We start from the raw sequence: 23,811 nt of genomic DNA on the forward strand, positions 1-23,811 counted from the left end.
CGTGTACAAGGGGCCTCAGCTCACAGCGACACCTGCTGGAGGCGGATCCCAGCGTCATGAAGTTTATGTGTGGCGATGGAAAGCTAGGGTTGCTACTATTTCCAAGTTGGAGAAAGGACCTCTGTGACGTGGACACCACGTGACCGCTGCAGGAGGGCTGGACAGCTCCTGCGTTATTTAGGCCCGAATTCAATTTGAGGCATAAAGTCCAGACTTTTCGCCTGCTCGACTTTTCGCCTCCACCTATTTTCCAGGCGGAAAAGTATCGCACGCGTGCCCGCTCTTTCCCGTATTCAATTTCAAAGTAGGCAAAATCAGGAACCAGCGAAACTTTGATTGGCGGTTTTAAAAGTGGTCCCATCAAATTTGGGGTACATGAAAATGGGTACTAGCATATATTTAAGTCTCTAAATCAATTTTTTTAAATTCTGCAAAAATGCACCTGCCGCTAATAGCTTATTGTAGAAAACACCTGCCGCATACTTGCAGAATACCCCTGAACCTATTTCCCTATTTTTAAACACTGTTCCCCTACTATTATTTTTTTTCTCCCCAAAATTTTAATACATTTTTTGGGGGTGTCCCGATTATTTTTTTATAAACTTTTTTTGACACAGTTTTTAGGGGCTATTCCTTTTTTTTAGGCCTGCACCCCTAAACCCCAATTCTGCACTTTTTTTCACCATGTAAAACATGGTGAAAAGTTATCGTTTTCTTTTTTACAAAGACTTTTCGCACATCGTCTAATGCGTACCCATCCTTTCTAGATTTTCAGACACCCCTGAAAAACACATTAATGAAAGAGGGAGTGGTCACTGCTCTTCTCACACCTTACGACCACCTCCTTCATTCTTTTTTTTCCCCTTAGAATATTGCTCTATTTATAATTATTTACAGTACGTCTGAGATGAACCTCGAAAGAATGACATTTTTCTTGGTTACATTGGCAGTGTGCCTATAGATGTGCTTTTCCGTAACCGGGCAACTGTACGGTACAAAATGGGTCCCATTAGAAGTTTAGGGTAAGGCGGTATCTCTACCAAAGTTTCTAAACATGAAAAAATAGTGGAGGTGTTGCTCATAGCAGACAATGAGAATATAGCCATCATTCAGCTTTCGCATCCCTGAAAATGGTAGACAGCTGATTGATTGTTATGGAGCAACACCTACACTTGTCTGTTTTAGAAGCTTTGTTAAATCGGGATGCGATCGGGAAGCCGGCTGACATTATACCTACAGCCAGCTTCCCGACTGTCATATCCCGACGAGGGCGAAATTACCGGCGTCTAGATGTAGAAGTCGCTCATTTCACTGACGCCGGAAGACCAGAGCCCGGCATCCCGGTCGAAGGGATGCCGGGCACCATGAGCGGGCAGCCGCAGGGGGGTGTAGGGTTAGGTTTAGGGTTCTCGGGGGGGGGGGGGACTTAGGGCCTGGCACCCCCCCCGGGAGGGTTAGGCTAGGGGGAGGGAGGGTTAGGCACCCCCCCCCCGAGGGACTTAGGTTTAGGCAGTGGGAAAGGGGGGGGGTTAGGTTTAGGCACTTAGAGGGGGGATTAGGGTTAAGCACCCCTAAGGGAGGGTTAGGGGGGTAGGTTAGTTTAGTTCATACTTACCTGGGGACGAACAGGATTTCCAGCACTGTCGGGGTGCCGCTGCCGGGATCTGTTTCACTGTCGGCCTGACGCTGCCGGGAATCGAACTGCCGGCCATGCGGCTGGCGGTATTACATACCGATTCCGTTAAATCTTCCCCCAGTTCTGATTCCACACCATCAGGGGTGGTACACAAACATTCCTTTTGCAGTGGGAGAAAAATGCTGTCATATAAGTGCCATCTTCACCCTTTACGGTATCATGTAGGTCCTCTTTTGTCCCCAGTTTGCCCAACTCCTCACTTCACACAGTGGAAGGTTTTGCCCTCAGACATGGTCGTCTTGATCTGCAAAACCTTTGCACTAAAAAAAAAAAAAAAAAAAAAAAAAACATGCATTTGAATAAAAGCAGAAAGGTAACAACATAAAACAGCATTTTCACTGGAAGCTTAAAGTTTTACAATCTACTTTGTGTAATGTGCTTATATTCTTCATTCACTCCTACGTTGCAATATAGTAATTGATAAAGGCTAATAGTGGTGGGTAAGAACTTGCTTTTTGACAATAACAATTCTGGGCAGGTAATGGTCAATTAACACACAAAAGTTTTCCCCCACCCTGAGCTTTGGGCAAAACAAATATATTTTCGCAATGTGCGCTCCCATTTTTCACCCTATCCAGTTACATAACACGTGAAAAAGGCATTTATGCGATAATTGTGCATGGCAAAACTAGCGACAACTACAGCACATTTTGGGGACATCAGTCTGTACCCCATAAAAAGCCTAACATAGGAAATCAGCACTAATCCTAATAAAAGTATTTTGGGTTCTTAAATTGTGTGAAATGGATGTTATATGCATATTTGAATATGTGTGGTAAATTGATTAAAAGCAATATTTTTGGGAGAAATGACTGCAGTTAAATTGGGGGTACATTAAAATAGGTGCTAGTATATTTTTGTGTCTTTAAAGTGCACTTTTAAAAATACACCTGCTGCAGCCACCTGCAATGTTTAAAACACCTGCCCAGGGCTGGAGCTACCATTAGGCAGCCGTCGGAGGGCGCCACTGAGTCCACAAAGAAAAAAAATGAATGGCATAATTCATGACTGAGTGACATATAATTAATTTGCGGCAGTGTTATGAGGAACATTCTGATTTTGGTGCTCTGCTGTGTGTAATATTCTATATGGTATATTATGAATTTGGAACACTGCTGTGTGGCATATTATTTAACTGGGGAGACTGATGCGTGGCATATTATGAATTGGAGGGAGCAGGGGCAGTCGGTGAAATGTTGCCTAGGGCGTCCGGAAACCTGTCCCATCCATACAGCCCCTCAAACTACCTGACCCAGTACTTTAAACCCATTTCCAACACTTTTTAAGTTTTCATAATTATTAGGGGAAATGAAGTTAAATAGAAAATATTTTTTGCCTAATTAGTCACTAGGGGGGAATGTTCAAAGGGTTCTGAACTAAGCGCCTGATTCAGACCCACTCACGAGCGGCTGTCCGCTCGCAAGTGGGTCGATGGTCTGCACTGCGCATGCGCACGACGGAGGGAGCTCCGTCGTGCGCATGCGCGAGACGCGTCGAGCGAAGGACTTTCCTTCGCTCGTAGTGTCTGATCAAAGGGGACGTGCTGTCGATGTTGATTGACAGCACGCCCCCTTTAGTGGGCGTGCCTCCCAGACAGGGGCGTTCCCAAGGGAACGCCTACCGTCAGAAGCCGGCCCCACTGACATCACTAGTGATGTCAGTGGGAGTGATTTTGGCTCTGATAGAGCCAAAATCACTCCGGGCCTTGCATTTGAGAAACTCAACCGCAGGCTTCAGCTCGCAGTGGCGATGGTCAAGACCATCGCGACCATCATCCTGCACGCTCGTATATGCTGTGGGTGGTGACCCACAGCTATACGAGCATCCAGGAGGACGCTCCATAATTATGGAGGTGGGCCCTGATTCAGAGCGAGCGCTCTGGTCAGAGCGTCCGGCTCTGAATCAGGGCCTAAGTCCCCACATTTTTAGCCTAAAATAGGGATTTTGCTTTTTTTTTTTTTTTCAACTGCTCAGAGATGGTGAAAACTTTTCGCCTCTTTCTGTCTATGGAGTTTTCGTACATGCCAACGCTTCAGGACTTGGATAGCGCGATACGTACTTCTGTGCAAAAAGTTTGCGTCTGAACACTTTTCACCAAAATGCAACTTTTCAGACCTAATTGAATCCCCCCTAAATTGCAAATCCATAACAAAGCACCAGAAAATTAGTTATACGCAACTTTGCAGCTTTTCAGAGTGTCCAACTTCACTGGCCAATGATTTGCAGATGTCAACATCAAATATCCCAAAGCCTTAATACGTTTCCAGTATTATCTGCAGAGCACAGTGGTTAGCATTGTTGCCTCACAGCATTGGGGTCATGAGTTTGATTGAGATCATGGTCCTATTTGTGTGAAGTTAGGATGTTCTCCCGTGTTTGCAAAAATATACTGGTAGGTTAATTGGGTTCTGAAAAAAAAAAAGACCATTGTGTGTGTTTGGTAAGTAATTTTGGGCATGACTCAGACAGTTGCTATTCTGTACACAATGGCTGTGTGAAAATATGAAAATGTTGCAGCCGTTTGGATTAGAGACTGCATACACATAAGCAGCTTGATCAATAATCAGACTTCTGAGTAACCCTATGTTTGAGCAGAACGGCCACGGGAACGGAGATGCAGGAGCCATTATGAAGGAGTACGAGATTGCAGACGCAGGCAGACACGTACAGAGAACGGTCACAACATGCCTGCATTAGATTTGCCACATCCCCGTGACCCTGAGGCATATTTATAATGGGTGCAGGGCACGGGCCCCTGGATCCAGGGGGGCCCGCACCACACACCCTGCACCCATAAAAACTTACCTCTCCGATGTCTCCGCCTGTATAAACAGCTGAAAAATGGCCACCACGGCCATTTTCTCGTTCTTTGCGCAGTACAGGGAAAATGGCCGCTGCGGCCATTTTTCCGGTGACCTGTGCATGCGCTATAGACTCTGGGTACACTCTAGTGCCCAGAGTCTAAGTGCGGCACTGGCCGCGCACCGCTCAGTGCGCAGCCAGCCACCGGACGGAGATGAGGGGGCACGTGTCGGAGACTGCACACGGGCCCCCTCCTCTCTAGAAACGCCCCTGCCGTGGCCGCCCACAAATGGTCCCTGCCTGACAATCCCTTGTGCGACATAAATAATGAAACTTGACGCATGTGCAGAACAGCGATAAACATCGGTATTGTGTCCATCTCTGAATCAGGCCCTTTGACTGCAAGCGCCAATGGGGGCAAGGACTGATGTAACTGCTTATTATATATATATATATATATATATATATATATATATATATATATATATATATATATATATAGAGAGAGAGAGAGAGAGAGAGAGAGAGAGAGAGAGAGAGAGAGAGAGAGAGAGAGAGAGAGAGAGAGAGAGAGAGAGAGAGAGAGAGAGAGAGAGAGAGAGAGAGAGAGAGCATTATATATGTGCTATATATAACTATGCAAATTAGGAGTAAATGACAGTGCAGGCAGGCATATACTCATACCGTTTGGAATAGGGCAGTGGTTCTCAAACTCGGTCCTCAGGACCCCACACAGTTCACTTTTTCCAGGTCACCCAGCAGGTGCACAGGTGTATTCATTACTCACTGACATTTTAAAAGATCCACAGATGGATTTCACTTGTGATTCTGTGAGGAGACATGGAAAACATGCACTGTTTGGGGTCCTGAGGATAGAATTTGAGAACCTGTGGAATAGGGTACATCACGAGCCAACTAACAGATCAGAAAATCACTATAGCTTCCAAAATTGCTGCAGCTGAATCACCCCAGAAATCACACTGCAGACCATGTCTAGCAGGGTTGCCATCAGGGGGGAAAACAAATACTGGAGTCCAGTTCCCGGACAGAAGGGGGCAGGTCCGCAGTGGCACTGTGTGGCTGCAATCGACCCTGCAGTTTATAATCTTCAAATGCTAAGATTTGCCAGGAGCAAAGATTGTGGATTGATTATGCTGTCTGCCATTGTCTGAATCTATGAAGTGGAATGTATTAAGTGCTGAGCTGCTCATGACCTGCCAGAGTGTGACAGTGTGTGTATGAAGCCAGCTCCTCAATCCCAGAACCTGTGTAATTTAGAAGTGTCTCCGTTTTATGAGATTGTGTGACTGTGTGTGGTCCTGACAAAGTTCAAACCTAGGCAACCTAATCCTGGACAAACTACACCATCATGCAATATTTGGGGGAGGTAGGTACAAAACTCTGGCAGTGCATAAAGGACAAACAGCCAGACAAACACAAATTTAAGCAACACTCACTGAAACAATGTAAGACACCTTTATTCGATAATAGATTTTAATATACTTCATTGTTTGTAAAACATATGGTTAAAGACAATATACATCAAAAATATGCCATTTAAGTTTTTATTAAATTTCACTTTAAATCTTCATTTCAGACCATTAATAAAAAATAACCGTACACATTCTTCATTTTTAACCAAGATGCCATGTGGCCTGGTCCTACAGTATATGAAATTTGAGCTGTGCAAAACAACATTCTCATTTACAAGTACAAAGACAACAATTGTTAAAGTATTTTGGAAATTAGTTGAAGACTGTATTTTGTATTTGGCACAGTTTAAACCCAAAACACCCTTTGGATGACTGCTATGAAAAGGCACTCATCATTATTATACCATGGGTATGCAGTATGCGGACTATATAGTATTTAGCAGGACCAAAATTTTCAAACACCCTGTAGTAGAAAAGTATCACTAAGGTTGAATAAATCTGCCTAAAGAAAACAAGGGTACAGCAGTTATGTTGATGATGCATATTACACCAATGTAAAGTATATGGAAGCAATCCCCATCTATTACATCAATGTAATAAGATCTTGACCCTTTGAAAAATGCACCTTCAGGTGTAATACATTTAGTACAGAGCAGTCACTAGCAATATGAAGAATATATCATACAATGCATGGCACTGTGATAATTCAAGCATTAGATCACTGAAGTTGGTTCTGTATCAGGACACTATAGGGCCCAATTAATTATGTGCAATATGGCATTGGAACGGTGTGAGCCCACAACGACAATGACCAATGTTGTGTTGCCGTAATTATGTGCACATTGCAAAGACTTAAACATGCCCCTTTGACAATAGTTATTTTATATGTATACTGATGCAGGTCTCACAAAAAGAAGTGCACAGAGTACTGGAAGACATGTACTGGATCTAATAGTATAGGGCACTCATAACTAGTGTATGGTTACTAGTCTTTGTAGCAGGGGATTCACCCGAGTACCAACATTATAAAATGCTATTCAAGGTATGAAATAATGAATTGATAAGTTAAATTTGAATCCATCAGACTAACTGGTAACAGAACCATGGGCTTTTATATATGAAACATCAGGAAAAGTTGTAGTCCTGGAGGTTACTAAGCTTACACAACGGATGGTTGCCAGGAGAAAACGCCACATGGGTTATTCATGGTGCAGTCAGGTTATTGCGGACAATTGTCATAATATAATGAATACACACATCAAAAAGGAAAATATTAGGAACACATCACCATTTTTATGTGGCTACCTTATAAGACAAACATAATATAAATGATAACATTTTGCATTGGATACAGTAGGTACATAAAATAAGGAATGGCTTTGTAAGGTCACAGAGGGCCTACAGCTCAGAGATACAATATACTGGAATTGTCTCATCAGGACTTGGGCGGTTATGGTAAAGTAACAAACTGAAGCAACCTGCACATCTCCAGTGCTTTGTGATCCACTACTGCCTTCTCTTCCTGTCTGCTGCATGGGAAACAATATACTGTGATATTAGGGTATGAGAGGTGCAAAACCTAATGCTGATTAGTGATTATGACATTTTTCTCCTGAATTACAGATGCCAACAATAATAAAAAAAAAAAAACTTAAAAAAAATTATTCCTTTTAATGCCATAGAATTTATAATGATTTGTCAACCCAATTTCATTATTTTCCTATGAAATTTCCCTGCTAATAAATACAACTACAGATTTAAATTTAATACAATGGCTTCAAGTTACTTCTGTAAACCATATCACAAAAAAAACGTAAGTACATTCATGTTAGCATTTTGAAAGATCTTCTCAAAGCCACGTTTGTACGTAGGTTTGCATTTCAGCACAGTGGACAGCTAAGTGAAATTAATGTCAAAAAAGAAAAAAAGAAACCCAGCCAACACCAAAGAACAGTGAAAAACAAAATAATCAAAAATAATTATAATTGTTATCCATTGAACAAGTGAGTGAAGAATTTCCAACCCAGAATTTTTATTTTATTTTAATTTGGCCTTTCGCAACATTGAGCTCTTGTGTGGCAGCATGTCTCACCAGGACCAATGTGGAACTGTCTCTATCCAACAGGGGCCCAAAAAGCACATATGGCACATACAAAGTCATCGTTTAGCACCAGCCCTGAGGAATTTTTGCTGGTTTTTATTCTGCCCTAAATTCCTGTTGAAACATAAGAAATTGTATATATAATTTATGCATTAATAGCTGTGCACATAAACATATGTTGACTAGCATAGGTCATGTAAGGAATCCTAATATTTTTAGGAAGAGAATAGCAACACTGCTGACTGGAATATAAAGGCTAAACACAGCCAGGAGCAACAGGCTTGTAAGTGTCTATAAATTGCAGTACTGAATAACATTCTCCTTGCAAAAAATAAAATAAAAAGCCATATTGCACCTTGCTGGATTGGGGAATGTAACATTAAGTTCTGACATAATGACATTTTTCTGAACAGAACACAAGGTTTGCAAAATACAAACACTTAAATGTATATTCAGAGATCATGACCGCAGAACTGTAAAATTAAGGGTGGCATTATGGATCTTGGTTAGGATTTATTTTAAAGAGGTGGTCTCAGCATCCACATTTGCCTTTGTCTTTGTCCTCATGTAATTGCTCAGTAGAGCTGTGGCCATTGGACCGTACAACCCCCTGTGGTATCCAAGACTTGTCCACACACCGTTCCATGCGCTTCATGATCAGGTCCAGTAAAGTCTCCACTGCTTTATTCACGTTTGTTCCATCTGCAGCACTTGCTTCAAAGTAGGGGATTCTAAAGAGGAAAAGACAATTACAGTGAAGGGTACAAAGAAAAACAGACTAAAAAAAAAATAATCACTGCCCTGCACTCTATAAATACTAACAGATTCACCTATAAATAGGCTACAGACTAGGGAGGCCAATCTCGGCTCTTTTTTAATCCCAGGATTCAGGAGTGAAAAAAAATCTTAATCCCAGGATTCCCGGGATTGAGTTAATCAATGCCAGCTGCCCTGAGCACACAGACTCCAGTGCAGGCAGGCATGTACAAGTGGGCGGGCTGGTATGGAGGCCTGGGGGCAGTGTCTGAGCCGACGGAACTAGTACTCAGCCCTGCCCCCGGGCTGAACACAAGACGCGCATTTTAATCCCGAAAATCCCAGAACTGGAGGCACCAATCCCGGGATTGAAATCCCAACGTTTTTTGCCTTAAATCCCGGGCTTCCCTACTACAGACATTGACAGCAGAACGTTTGAAATTTGGAATAGTTTAGAGAAGTTTCATGCACTACATTATTAAATAGGTGTTGAATATGGGGAATATTCAGTGAGAAAACGTGGGAACTAGGAATCAAATTATGAGCAATCTGGAACACTGTAAATGTCTTTTACACCTTAACTGAATCACATACCTATCATTTTCCACTGGCGTACACAAAGCTTGAATGCTCAGCAGCAATAAAAAATATATTCAATTATTCTGCTTCTGTACTGTCTTTTCTGTGCAATAGATCTTTATTTCCCAAATGTTTACAACATTCATGTGCATGTGAACTTGACACAAAACCTTAAAGCGGATGTCACTTTGTTAAGTGTAAGGAGATCTATGAAAATCCTGAAATAATAATTATTACATTTAAGATTTCAAACCTCTCTAAATGCTTTCTTTGGGTCTATTCATAGAGCAGTGAAAAGGGAATCAGTATGATTTACCGCCGGCCGGTTCAAATCCCGACAGCGTCTGCCCGACACAGGAGGAAATCCCGATAGTCTAGAGAGGTAATTTAACTAATCTAATTTTTCCCCCCCCAACCCTCCTTTAGGGTGTCTAACCCTAACCTTCCCCCCCCACAGTGCCTAACCCTAACCTCCCCCCCCCCACAGTGCCTAACCCTAAACCCCCCTCTAATTGCCTAAACCTAACCACCCCTTAAACCCAAGTTCCCCGGGGGGGGGGGGTGCCTAACCCTATCCCCCCCCCCTTCCCCTAGCCTAACCCTAACCTCCTGGGGGGGTGCCTAACCCTAAGTCCCCCCCGGGAGCCCTAGACCTAACCCTCCCCCCCAAGCGGCTGTCCGCGGCGGCGCCCAGCATCCGAGCGCCGGTCTACCGTCGTAGGTGGAATGACAGGCGTCAGGATTTCGACGCCTGTCATTTAACGCTTGCCGGGATTAAGCAGTCGGGAAGCCGGAGGTCGGCATTGCGTCCGCCGTCTCCCCGACTGCTTCCTGGGGGGGTGCCTAACCCTAAGTCCCCCCCGGGAGCCCTAGACCTAACCCTCCCCCCCAAGCGGCTGTCCGCGGCGGCGCCCAGCATCCGAGCGCCGGTCTACCGTCGTAGGTGGAATGACAGGCGTCAGGATTTCGACGCCTGTCATTTAACGCTTGCCGGGATTAAGCAGTCGGGAAGCCGGAGGTCGGCATTGCGTCCGCCGTCTCCCCGACTGCTTCCTGTGAAAAGCCCTGTTAAGCTGAAAACAGGGCTTTTCACTGCCTTTGTCAATTCATACAGGGGGTTACCGTGGAGAAAGTTATTCCTTCTCCAGCGCCACACCCGCATCATGTATGCATTGCATCAACAATTTTATACGGGGAGTGCGATTCATAGAAGAAAGGAAAGCTCAGCTCTGCAGTGTACAGGTTATGCCATCTCAGGATGGGGTAATCTGTACAGAAAGAAAAAAAAAAAAAAGAGCAGGGAAATGGAGTACTTCCCAGCTCTCTGCCCAACACCAGCTCCGCCCCTTTTGCCCCTTGCAGCAGATCTGACCTGCTGCTCCCAGACGCTGGTGCATGCGCAGTGAGGAGCAGACATATCGAGCACCCGATAGGTCTGTCTTATAACTGCTTCTAGGGATTGCGAAGGGGCCGGATACCACACCAAGACCCAGGAGAGGTAAGTCTACATGAATGGCTACTAAGCATCACTATATATCGCATCAATGTGATGCAATATTATAGTGATATTTTTCTTTAGCCGCTTCATGTTCTACATGAATAGACCACATTGTCAGCTAAATCATCCATGTCAGGAATTGTAATTTAGATAAGTGCACTGTTACAAGTCCAAAACCTATTTCTAAAAACCCACGGGAGTAATCCATGACATCACTGTGATGTAATAGTGTTGAAAAGGTTGATAGGGGCACTGATTGATAACCATAGATATGGCTGGTCACCAATAAGCATGCGGGCACAGCACACCAGTTTGACATGCTCACTTTTTTAAAGATTTAATTTCTCAACTTCTATAAAGTTCCAGCACTGACATTCCTTAAGTGCTGTAATTTTCAAAGTAATCTGAATCTAGTGAACTAAAGGAAAGGTGCGCCAAGATTTTATGGGAGCTCTAAGAATATTATATAGAGTAATGCATGAGATCACCAGGTTCTCCTACCTGTATCAACACATTCAATGACTATGTACTCTTTTTCCGACCACTAACTTACATGACTTGAAATTAAGTGTTCTTTATCTCAAATTATCAGCATCATAGTGAAGTCTCCATGGAACACAGGCATCTTGTGGTGCCAGGCCAGATCCCAGGTCCCATAGGACAGAGCAGGCAAGTTGCATGTTAGCCATACAATACAAGGAAGGAAATTGCTCACCCATATTTCTCTGCAAATTCCTTGGCCTCTTCTTCCTTCACGGCTCTCTGATCCTCGAGATCACTCTTATTCCCACATAGCACAATGTCTGGGTTCTCACAATACGCATGAATTTGCAGCTGGCCTAATAAGAGAAGCAATTAATTGGTCATCTGGTAATTTCTCGACTTATAGTAAAATTGAAAAAAAAAAAGAAAAAAGAAAAAAAAAAAAAAAAGAGGGTTGGGAATTCCATATCTTATTTCGTACACTGAACTGTACTGTATTCCCTGTAAGTTAGCTGTATTCCATCTAAAATTAAGCCAATTACCTTTGGAAAGACACAGGGTTCTATGTACTAAGCCACAGGTTCTCAAACTCAGTCCTTGGGACCCCAAACAGTGCATGTTTTCCTGATCTCCTCAAAGAATCACAAGTGAAATAATTAGCTTCACCTGTGGATCTTTTAAAATGTGTCAGCAAGTAATGACTACATCTGTGCAACTGCTAAGTCACCTGGAAAACATAAACTGTTTGGGGTCCTGAAGACCGGCTTTGAGAACCACTGTACTAAGCCTTGGAAAGAGGCAAAGTGAATGGAGATAAAGTACCAATCAGCTCCTAATTTATTTTTTAAATTTAGCCTGTAAAGTGACAGGAGCTGATTAGTTGGTACTTTATATCCGTCCACTTTATTTCTCTCCAAGGCTTAGTACATAGACCCCTATGTACTTATTCCGAATGTAAATTTTTCTGGCTCTCTTCTTGTTTACCAAAACCAAGTAGTTTCAATGTCTGAGAAAAGCAATGTGTATAAGTCAATGGTGCTGCAATGTTCTGTGTGGGTTTAACCACCAGGTGGTACTGTTGATATACTGTGGATCCAAAAGGCAGCTACTGTAACTTCATGAAAAGAGATCTAGAAACATGCATAGTTTTCTGTGCAGAAAAGCTTCTGTCCTTATGTGCACAGGATATTAAAACAAATATATTAAAATAAGCCCTGATTGCAAAGAAAGTAGTTTCCCTCCAATGGTGTTTACGGTTTAACATTGCTTTAGTTTTTATATGCATAGTACAGCTACTATCTTCTGAAAAAGGCTGCAAAGTTGTTTTTCTTGGATAACAGGCTTTTTGTAATCAGTAGAAGCGTCAAACACACTTCCCTTTAGATCCATGACTGAACCAAAGCAAGCAATAAAAGGTTCCAGTTTTTATTGGTGTAAATAACAAAACTGAAGAACGTTGGATGACCACAGACTCAGCTCCCAGCTCACAAGATAAATGTCATAGCCGCCTATAATGTTTTTACAACATTGTTTAATGAATCAACAGGGCACAGATGGGAAGTGGGATGATTTGCATTTGTAATTATAAAAAGGTATTGTTTCGTACAAGGGGCAAAAAAAAAAATGCTTATTTTAGAGTACCAATATTTGTTTTGCTCCTTATTGTGTCTATGTATCCATGTTCTACTAGACAGAAGTCATTTAAATTATGCCACGGAGTGCAAATCATGTATTATATTAATATACCAATTTCCATACAGTCAATTAGTCACTAAAACAAGAACAGATTTTGACTGAATTAATTCTGTTTGCCCTTACACAATTCACTTTTCTAATTGATATTCATTATAAAAGGTTAACCTAGGCTTTGTTCTAAAACATTTCCAGAAGCACTTTGCATTGCTGAATATGATAAGTTTCTGCATTGGCACTGGGACCTTTGGTGACTATCTACAGCAGGGATGGGGACCCTTAGGGCCGGGGGCCACATAAGGCCCGCGGATTCGCGTGGTCTGGCCCTCAAAGCATTTTTCTGCTAGCCCCATCTGGCTATCAGGGTGCCTAGAATGGCATCCTGCAGCCAGAATCTATGCAGCAGTGCCATCTGGAGCATCCTTAAGACGCTTCAGACGGTCACACCGTTGCCCTTACAGCTCCCTGGAGCATCCTCAGGATGAACCAAGCATTGCTGTAATCACAGGTGATTGTGGCCCCGCCCCTTTTGGGGCATGGCCTGCACCGGGCCCATGAATAAAGGTTATAAATATCAAAATGGCCCTTGGCAGAAAAAAAGGTTCCACACCCCTGATCTACAGGCATCACTTGACCTGCAGTCCCTGATGTAGAGGTACATGCAGTCATATAGACACTTAAGGGAAAACTCAACCCAAAACTGAAAATTCAGTTTGGGTGGAGCTTATTACATTAAACAATAATGCTAAATATTCCTTATCTGTGATCTGGAGTTCTTCCCTATCAGAGGGATCTCCTGATGACCGTTATAGTGGGTACACACTATACAGATATATCTGCAGATTGAGTGATCTGCAGGTGATGGTCGTTCATACACAATGAACGGCCATCATCTGTGTCTGGCCGCAAGTCCTGGCAGCTGTGGGGCGTGTCCCGCCCCCCTCCCCGCGGCTGCCACTGTGTGTGTACGGGAGGTCTGCAGACATAACTGTCCATCTGCTGTGCAGCACAGCCAATGCGATATGTTGGTGAACAACGACCTTCACCGACATATCGCGGGTACACACTGGCCAAAGGGCAGCAGATATATTGGCCGCTCTGGGCTACCTGAACAGGAAGTTCACAAAGCAAGAGAAGTGACAATACTGCTTCCTGGCACTGAAAAGCGGCAGATGCAGAGGGGAGAGCATTGCCGAATCCTGGTGAGAAATATTCAGGATTACCGTTTAACGTCACCAAAATAATTCAGCTTTGAGTCCAGTTTCAAGTATGCGAATCCCAGAGTGTGGGGAAGAGGGAAGCATTTCATATAGAGTCCTGATCTTTTTAATTTTACACATTCTAATGAGTTTAAATACTAATAGTCATCTATGTAACAATATAGATAATATATTTCAGGCAATGTCATAATGTGGTAGTTTAGGCTGTGCCATTTTGAAGACTCATACATTAAATGCCAAGCAACTGTAGTGAGGCCACTCCTGCACTGAACCCTGGCATCTATAGAGTGTTGGAAAAGGAGCAAAGAAGCCCCATCACCTAATACTACCACTGGTAGCAGCAATGGTTTGCAGTAAGCACCGGTAAATGCAGCTTGCCTCAGCTATACATTCTAATAACCAGGTAGTGCTCAAGTTTGCACAGTAGTCATCCGATTTGGATTCTGCTTTATATAACTGCCACAACTAAATTTAGAAAAGTGCAAATAGTGTAACATAGTAAAGTGCGTGACGGATGCGCGTGGGAAAACTTTGCATCCAGGACCTTGAGTGTCTAGGTATACCACTAGCTCATACCTGCAGATACAATGCAAATAGGTCTTGGAGATACATTTCTTATGTGTCACTTTTCAAAGCCACCACATCTTCAGTGGTGTCAACTGCTGGATTTAAAAGTGCAATCTAGGAGTTTGTATTGATCATAATTGCCCCTTTTAAATCCTGGGACTGAAACTGCTGAAGACGTGGTGACCACCATAAATTTAGCCCCCAGTGTCTATTCTAAGAAATGTTTTTTTTTAATCTAAAGTTTCTGATGGAAATTATATGTGTAGAACAGTTGTTGGGTGCCCAAGCCGCACAGTTACCAGGCAAATAGCCAGATACTGCAGTGTGTTGGATCCCAAAAGGTCTGCGATGCCGATAACCAATAAAAATACAATCATTATGAAACATACTGATGAATCCAAATCAGTAAATGACCTCTATCATCTTCTGACCACACTAACAGCAGCCACCAGTTACACTTGAAGTGATGAAGATGTGCTGGCTGAACTTATTACATCTGGCCACCTACATCAGCCAGGCTGAGAGATGCAGGATCGCCCAGTGTTAAGCTCCCTTAAGAAAGGAAATCTGCATGTCCAGTGTGTGCATTACAAAATATATATTATCTGATAAATTACAATTTCCACCACAAAGATATACAATAATGCTGTAACTAGAGAACATGTGGGATATTGCTTTGGCCATTTCTTTAAATGCACTTGTAAAAAACAATGGAAAGCCTGAAGGAGGTCACTTGAAATGGCAAATATGTGGCACAGTGGCAAAATAGCACAGATGGCATGTGAAGTTATATTTCCCTTTATTCCGTGCACAACAGCAACACAAAACAATTTGTTAGAGATTCTTAAATATACAAAGACAAATAAGGTGAAAGTTCTGCTTTCTCTTTGTGCTGTTGTTTCTATAACTAATCCCCAGCTCTTGATCTTGGGTGGGAATCTAGCCTCTCTCTAGACAACAGAGTGTTTGCAGAAGAGGAGGGTGTTCCCAGTTATTTGTCACAAGAAATACCACAGGGCTTGTTAAGCTTCCTTTAACAAATAAAATATGCAGATAGAGCAGCCAGCTCTAAACCAAATAGCACATAGTTTTACACTGACAAGTACATCCACAGACCTCTCTGCCGACTGACTTCACAGGTTTAGGCCTCTGTGCTTTAACTACAATTCACAACATTCCACTAGATCAGGCCTGGCCAACCTGTGGCTCTCCAGCTGTTGTGAAACTACACAACCCAGCATGCCTTGCCACAGTTTTGCCATTAGGGAATGCTAACATTGCTGCAGGGCATGCTGGGACGTGTAGTTTCACAACAGCTGGAGAGCCGCACGTTGGCCAGACCTGCTCTAGATGATGTTGAGAGTTGTGTAAAAAGGCCTCTGTGCTTTAACTACAATTCACAACATTCCACTAGATTATGTTGAGTTGTGTAAAACCAGAAATTGCTTAAAATGTTCTCTCATACATGGGCCGTGTAATACTGTATGTACATTCTGGGGAATAGTATTAAGTCTACTATCTGTAATCTGACCACAAGCTTAAAATAATACAGGATCTAGCATCTTATGGAGGAAATTTATTAAACCTTCTAAAGTGTGGAGAAATGGACAAGAGGATAATTAGCAATAGCAACCAATCAGCTTCTAGCTTTTGTACATTCTATAAAATGATAGGTAGAACCTGATAGGTTGCTATAGGCAACTTGTCCACTTGCCAACTTCTCCACTGCAAGCCAATCATTTTAAACTTTAGGCTTTGATGATGCTCCATACTTCGCATTCCTATTGTAGAGTAATGGAAATGGTAATATGTCCTACCAATTACCACAAATGGAGCATTCATTTTAAACTTCCTCTAAGGGAAGGCATCGGATAAGCATGCTGGGCACATGTGGTTAGGTATTAGCACTTGAGAAAAGTGCCATTATTTGTACTGCATGGACATTGACTTACATTAATGTTTACCTCTAAATAGACAACTTATCTAGTGTTGCCATCAGTCGTTCATGTACACATACTAATTATATCGCGTGCATAATTATATATTACATACATACACATATACACACACACACGCGTTTGTGCCATTGTATTACGGCTGAATCGAAGAAACAGATTTTTGCCAGAGAGAATTCCGGAGGTGGGGGGAGAATGGTGTTTAAGGGGCTGCACCTCAAAAGCTATTGAAATTTGGCATGGACGGGTAGAACTGCCACTTGGTGCTGCATGTCACATTTTAGGGCAAATATATATATATATATATATATATATATATGTGTTACTGTAGGTTGTGATGAGAGGTGGCTGTGACTCTGTGTAAGCCTATAATGTATTAGGAAGAAATTGGATTGCACACCTTGATAATGGTGTTTGTTTAGACCGAAACGTTGGTATTTATTTACTTGCAACCTGGATTGCACTTTGTTATTGTGGATGAAAAATAAATGAGAAAACTGTCTTTTTCAAGTCTGTTGAGTGCACTTGTAACTGCGCTTGTCTATGTGTGGATCGGGATCGGTCTCTCTCTCTCTCTCTCTCTCTCTCTCTCTCTCTCTATATCTCTCTCTATATCTCTCTCTCTCTATATCTCTCTCTATATCTCTCTCTCTCTATATCTCTCTCTCTCTCTCTCTCTATCTATATCTCTCTCTCTCTCTCTCTCTCTATATCTCTCTCTCTCTCTCTCTATATCTCTCTCTCTCTCTCTATATATATATATATATATATATATATATATATATATTATTTTTTTTTTTTTATTTTTTTTTATTGTGTGTGATTGGATACGGGAATGTTTAACATTTTGACAATTGCTATGGGTAACTGTTGTCCAAAACAGTTGCCCGTGCTGCAGGCGGTTAAATACAATGAGAGGTTCGCTGAAATCACTACAGAACATACTTATCCAATTCCTGACATTCAGGAAGCTCTGCTCATTCGTTAAATCAAACAGCAGCAGGAATCCCATTGCATCTCTGAAAAAGGCAGTCGTCAGACTACGAAACCTGGGGGGGAAAAAAAGGTAAAAAGACATTACAATAGCTGCAGTGCTCATATGACACATGCAATGTAAATTAATTCACACAGAATATAAATATTATTCAACAAAGGCAGACAGAACAGAGCTCCTGGTTAATGGGGCACACCTTGTTAAGACACTAAAACATAACCTTTAATTCATACATAAAACAATATATAGAAGTCAACACAGGTCTGTTGGTGCGGGGGTCCCCTGTGTGCACAAAGGCACCCCGTGAGCGGTCTGAATAACACTACTGTCACTATTCATATGCACATACATGTTCTGCACATTTTCTATATACTTGGACACCATTCATTTTGACACTTCTTACATGTTGTATCTGGTATCCATCAGGATACATTTTAAATATTTTTCTGAGCTCGTTGTTTTGTCTGTGTTGACTTCTATATATTTGTAATGTATGAATTAAAGGTTATGTTTTAGGGTCTTAACAAGGAGCTCTAGGCCTGATTTAGACCCGCTCGCGAGCGCTGAGCGCTCACAAGCGGGTCGATGTTGGCCCAGTGCGCATGCGCATGACGGAGGCGGCTCCGTCGTGCGCATGCGCGAGACCCGGATAGCAACAGGCAAACCGTCGCTCCTGGTCTCGCACCAAAGGGGGCGTGCTGTCGATTGGTGAGTGACAGCACGCCCCCTTTGGTGGGCGTGCCGGGGGCGTGGCTGCCCAGATGGAGGCGTTCCCATGGGAATACCTACTGTCTGGGGCTGGCCCCACTGACATCACAGATGATGTCAGTGTGAGTGCCTTCGGCTCTGATAGAGCCGAAAGCACTCCAGGGCTTGCGGCAACGAGGGTCTCGTCGCAAGCCGGATGGTCGCGATGGTCTTGACACGACCATCTTCCTGGCCGCTCGCTATAGCTGTGGGTGGGTCACCCACAACCAGGAGGCCGCTCTAAAAATTAACAAGGTCGGCCCTGATTCAGAGCAAGCGCTCTGTCAGAGTGTCCGGCTCTGAAGCAGGGCCTCTGTTCTGTCTGCCTTTGTTGAATACTGTTTATCTGCTCCTATGGTGCACCCTTGCTATGATCTTTGTGCCCATAAAATAAAATATCTGTCTATTGAATCATTCCTGAAACGGAGAAACCCATTCTATAGGTCTATCGAATTTTATGACATAATCTACATTATTTAAACAGATCTCTGTCCTTGGTGCGGTGTACATTTTTTCCTCCTTTTCTCTACCCTCTACCTCGTTCTATCTTTATTTAGAATATAAATATTGTAACTTGTTTAGCAACTTTTTTTTAAATTTTATTTATAAATTCAGCAAGTTTTCATTCTTATCCAAAAAACAGAACCATGGAAATCCACAAGTATACGCTGCACAAATGTTTTCTCCCCAGAGATCAAACAGGGGCAGCAAATTCTGGCCAGGAAAAAAACATGGGCTGACTGACCTGGTCGCCATGACAACACAAGCACTTCACTCCATATATACAGTATATAGCAGCTGCAAAAACATTGAAGTCCAGTTGTTGACCAGGATAAACAGCTATCTACCAAACTGCAGTGCATATTAGTATCAGTGCCAGAAAAATGCGAAAAACATGAAATCTCATGGCCAATATTTCAATTGTCAGTGTAATGAAGGTTATTAGTTCAGACATCTACAAAGGGGCTTGTGAATATGGTATGGCCGCCTTATCTAGGTGCTGCAAGCCTGCAACCATTGTTTTGTTACAGTTCTGCTGGTGTATTGGCCCAGACATATTACACAATAGAAGATAGAAATAGATAAAATATTTCCCAGATTCATGTTGTAGTTTTAAAATCTAGTCTAGTCTAAAATAATCCTAACATAACCAATTTACTTTGTTGGGAATACTAAATAATGACAAATGCAGAGAGGATAGCCTTATTTCTCCAAATACATTATTGTCCTAAAACATCAGAACTCAAAAAAATATACACATTTCTTTGTGGATAACAGTATTTAGTACACACACACCTACCTTTTACTGTGTTTTTATTTAACAATGTACTGAGAAGCATGAGCTTTGTTATTGACTGTTGTACTTTTCTTTACACATTTTTACAATTTCTTCTATTTACATACCATGTTTTTGATACCGTTGATTTCTCCATTGTCATCATTTGATCTTTTCTTGTGTTTTTAGCAATATTTAGTATCCTTGTTAGAATTACCATGAAATGTAACAACATATAGATTTATTTCATACGCCCCCTGGTGTAGTCTGTGTGTTATGCCAACCTGTGTGGGTTGTACTCGTTTACTAGTGACTGAGCGTATCCCCTCATTAGCTTCTAGCAACTCTGACATATGAATGATGCTATAACAACACAACCTAATCAACAACTTAATTTATGTGTCAATTAAATAAACCACGTGCTATACTTGTGGATTGTCCTCTACCTGGATAACCAGTCTGTAGTAAAAGCATTGTAAATACCAGACCGGTGAAAAAGCCACATAGGCAAAGCCGATGCTACCATTAGGCAGCTTCATGCAGCAGCCTAAAACTGCTGGCCACAGGAGGGTGCCGCCGAGTAAAAAAAAGGAGGTCTCTCAGTCCTGGCCGGAACTACTGGTGAGTAAGGCTGACACAGGAAAACCCCCATCTGTCATCACCTGAAGTGGGGGCCGCCCCTTCACTCTCCTCCAGTCCTATCCTCTCCTCTGGGTACCAGCCTGTCACTCACATAAGAAGCTCTGCGCACCCTAGATATCTTGAGGAGCTGCTGCTGAATGGAGACTCGCAAGATAGGATATGACTTTCTGGATTAATGGGTGTTAGTGTTAGTGTGTGTGTGTGTGTGTGTGTGTGTGTGTGTGTGTGTGTGTGTGTGTGTGTGTGTGTGTGTGTGTGTGTGTGTGTGTGTGTGTGTGTGTAATCTATAGGGACACAGCTGTATAGAATATTAAGAATTTGGGGCACAAATGCCTTATGTGGCATAATTCACGGCTATGTGGCATACAATAAGTTTGGGGCACAGCGGTGTGGCCTATGTATTGGGAGCAAAATGTGTTGCATATGTATTGGGGACACAAATGTGTGACATGTTTTATGCATTTTGTAATTGTGAAGTGGGGATACAGCTGTGTGGCATATAATGAATTGGGTGCAGTGTTATAGTGGAATATTAGTTGGGGCATTTCTATATGGTAAATTATGAATTTGGAACACTGCTGTGTGGCATATTATATTATGAAATAGAGGAAGCAGGGGTGGTATGTGAAATGTTGCCTAGGGCACCCAGAAACCTTGCTCCGGGCCCTGCACATAACATAGGCTTAACCTATGGCATGAGACTAGCAGGGGAGACCAGCAGTTCCCATAAGATCTTACTGGCTTGATGCATATATAGCTTCATAATATAGATAACACACACAAATCTGACCCTGTTACTGTTAATTTCCAATATACTATTATTTAAAGGAGAACTTCACCAAAACCATAATCTTTCAATCCAGCACTGCTACCAAATGTTCTAACTTTCCCCTCTCCTACCACAACGTGTCCACTTCAGGTGAAACCGTTGACTTCTGCCAGGCTGAGCAGGCGTCGATGCCCCTCTGGTATCTTCCTGTACGTCAGAGGCTCACAGGGGAGTTTCAACCAGTCAAAAGGTTAATAAAAGACCTGGGAAGGATCCTACAGGAGATCCGCTGGATCAGGGTAAGGGCAACAAAGGTAGGAAAGTGTATTGGACCCAAAACAAACTGGATTTTGGGAAAAATTAATCTTTAATTGTGCTGCTTGAAAATAGGTGAAAACGGACAGTACATCCATATAAAAAAAAAAAAAGTTTCCAGTTCTGCAACTGCATGAATTGAATATTTGCAACCACAAATGTAACTTGACAGCCTAGAAAGAGGAAATCTATAAAATAATATAGGTTATTACACAGAACTGCTGGTTTGTGGTCTGGTGCTTTATCTCTTTCCAAACTACATCTCATGATGCAAAGAGTGGACCTTGGTGGGGGAGACTCACAGAAGTATTGCCCATAATACTTCACTACATGCTTCCGTTCCTACTAATTGGTCGTTAAACGAGCAATTATAAAATGAAGTTGGAAAGAAGCTGGCACATTCAACAATTTTAAACATTAAAAATAGAGTGAAAAAAAATCAGTGAAACAGAATATACAGTACTATATATGCATACTTATAGTACAGTATTGTATACATGTACTGTACAGTATAATACTGTACACAGTTGCAGAGCAATCATTTACCTGTACTGTATTATGAAGAAAAGTAAACTGCTTTATTTTGAATACCTTGTTTTATTTTGCTTCTTTTTTTTTTTAGTTTGCAAAACTTTTATTTTGAATAACGGTTTACTTTGCATACAGTAATTTTGCATAACTTTACAGCACTGTACAGTACTTTGCAGAACTTGTTTGTTTTATTTTGCATAACTACTTAGAATATTTTTTTTTTTACTTTGCAAAACTAGTTAGACTTAGCATAATTGTTGCATACTGTACCTTTACAGAGCATGAACAGGACAACCGGCATCAAAAAAAATAAAAGTTATGAAAAACAGACATTCTAGCCAAATCCTTCATCATGTGATGCGTAATCATTGGTGTTATCAGGATCTGTAGAGGGCTCGGGTAAGGAAGATGACGGCAAGGAAATGGAAGGACTTGTAGGGGTAAGGGTACTGGGTGTAGCTTTCGAGAAGAATCCTGTTAGTGTGGTCTGCTTTGTAATTTTCTTTTTTTTCTTCATAAATTTCACAATAGCATCGTAAAAGTTCATTAATTTGCCGTTTCACTTTTGTGAACCTTTCAACATTTGGATCCATACCCTCTAGTTGTAACATAGCTGCATTCACTTTCGAGAACACACCAGCTAAACCCTTTACTGTGAACTTCTTATGTATATCTTCCATTTTTTCCTCTCCTCCTTCTTCCTCCTCCTCCTCTTCCAGGTGCTGCTGCACTTCCAACTCTATTAAATCTTTGTTATTGAAGAATTGGTGGAATATGTCGAGGGAGAGCTATATATCTTCCACTTCAAGATCTAAATTAAGCACATTAGCAAGTTGCACAGTTGTTTGATTTAGGTCATCGACATGTTCGACTATGTCAAACACTTGTCAACTATGTCAACACACAATACAATTTTCTGTCACTTCCTCCCAAGCGGATTCTATGTTCTTTATGCACTGTAAAATGTTGAATGATTTCCAAAAATCACGAAGGGTTACTTCATCATTTTCTGTTGCCGAGACAATTTTGGAAAAAGTTGTGCGCAAATAGTATTCTTTGAACGGAACTATAGCCTCCTGGTCCATTGGCTGTAAGATAGCAGTGGTGGTTTTAGGCATATACACTACCTTTACATCTGGGTTAACATCATCAAGATGCTGGGGGTGTCCTGGGTAATTATCAAGCAGGAGGATAATTTTAAAGGGAACACCCTTGTCCAGACAATAACACTTGACTGGGGGTATGAAGCAGTTGGTAAACCAATCCTCAAATAAAGCTAGTGATCATCCATGCCTTGTTATTTGCACAATGGTATAGGGGCAGCATGTGCTTACTGACTTGCTTGAATGCACGTGTGTTCTGGGAGCAATAGATGAGCAAAGGCGTTAACTTAAACCCAGCGACATTTCCACCCAGCAACAACGTGACCCTGTCCTTAAAGGTCTTGAAACCGGGCATTGTTTTAGCTTCTTTGTGTATGTAGGACCTTTCGGGCATTTTTATTCCAAAAAAACTCCTGTTTCATTCACTTTGAAGATTTGTTCCGGATGGCAGCCACCTTTCTTGATGATTTCATCAAATTAGTCAACACATTTTTCAGCTGCTTCTACGTCAGTACCTGCTGCCTCACCACTGATACTGCGATAATGCATATTGAATCTCCGACTAAACTGTTGGAAACATTTACGGCAAGCCATGGATGGTTTAGTCGATTCATCCTCCTCACGTGTCTTCATAGTTTTAAAGATACTGCGT

The 23,811-nt window shown here is 42.1% G+C and overlaps 1 protein-coding gene across 5 annotated transcripts in view; it reads right to left on the reverse strand.

The window, feature by feature from the left end:
- Nucleotides 1–7,499: 7,499 nt before the first annotated feature.
- Nucleotides 7,500–23,811, reverse strand: part of RAB27A (RAB27A, member RAS oncogene family) — a 127,656-nt gene continuing 111,344 nt past the window's right edge. For 4 of the 5 annotated variants that reach the window (XM_088444882.1, XM_088444866.1, XM_088444868.1 and 1 more), the window contains 3 exons: nt 17,728–17,831; nt 11,581–11,704; nt 7,500–8,763 (listed from right to left, as the gene is read on the reverse strand). In XM_088444882.1, coding sequence (XP_088301008.1) covers nt 8,565–8,763; nt 11,581–11,704; nt 17,728–17,831 — 427 coding nt within the window. In that variant the 3' untranslated portion in view covers nt 7,500–8,564. The remainder of the gene's footprint in view (nt 8,764–11,580; nt 11,705–17,727; nt 17,832–23,811) is intronic. The other variant, XM_088444893.1, reaches the window with a different exon arrangement.

The sequence above is a fragment of the Taudactylus pleione genome, unplaced genomic scaffold (genome assembly GCF_031769625.1).
Source record: "Taudactylus pleione unplaced genomic scaffold, aTauple2 ptg000019l, whole genome shotgun sequence".
Lineage (NCBI taxonomy): Eukaryota > Metazoa > Chordata > Amphibia > Anura > Myobatrachidae > Taudactylus > Taudactylus pleione.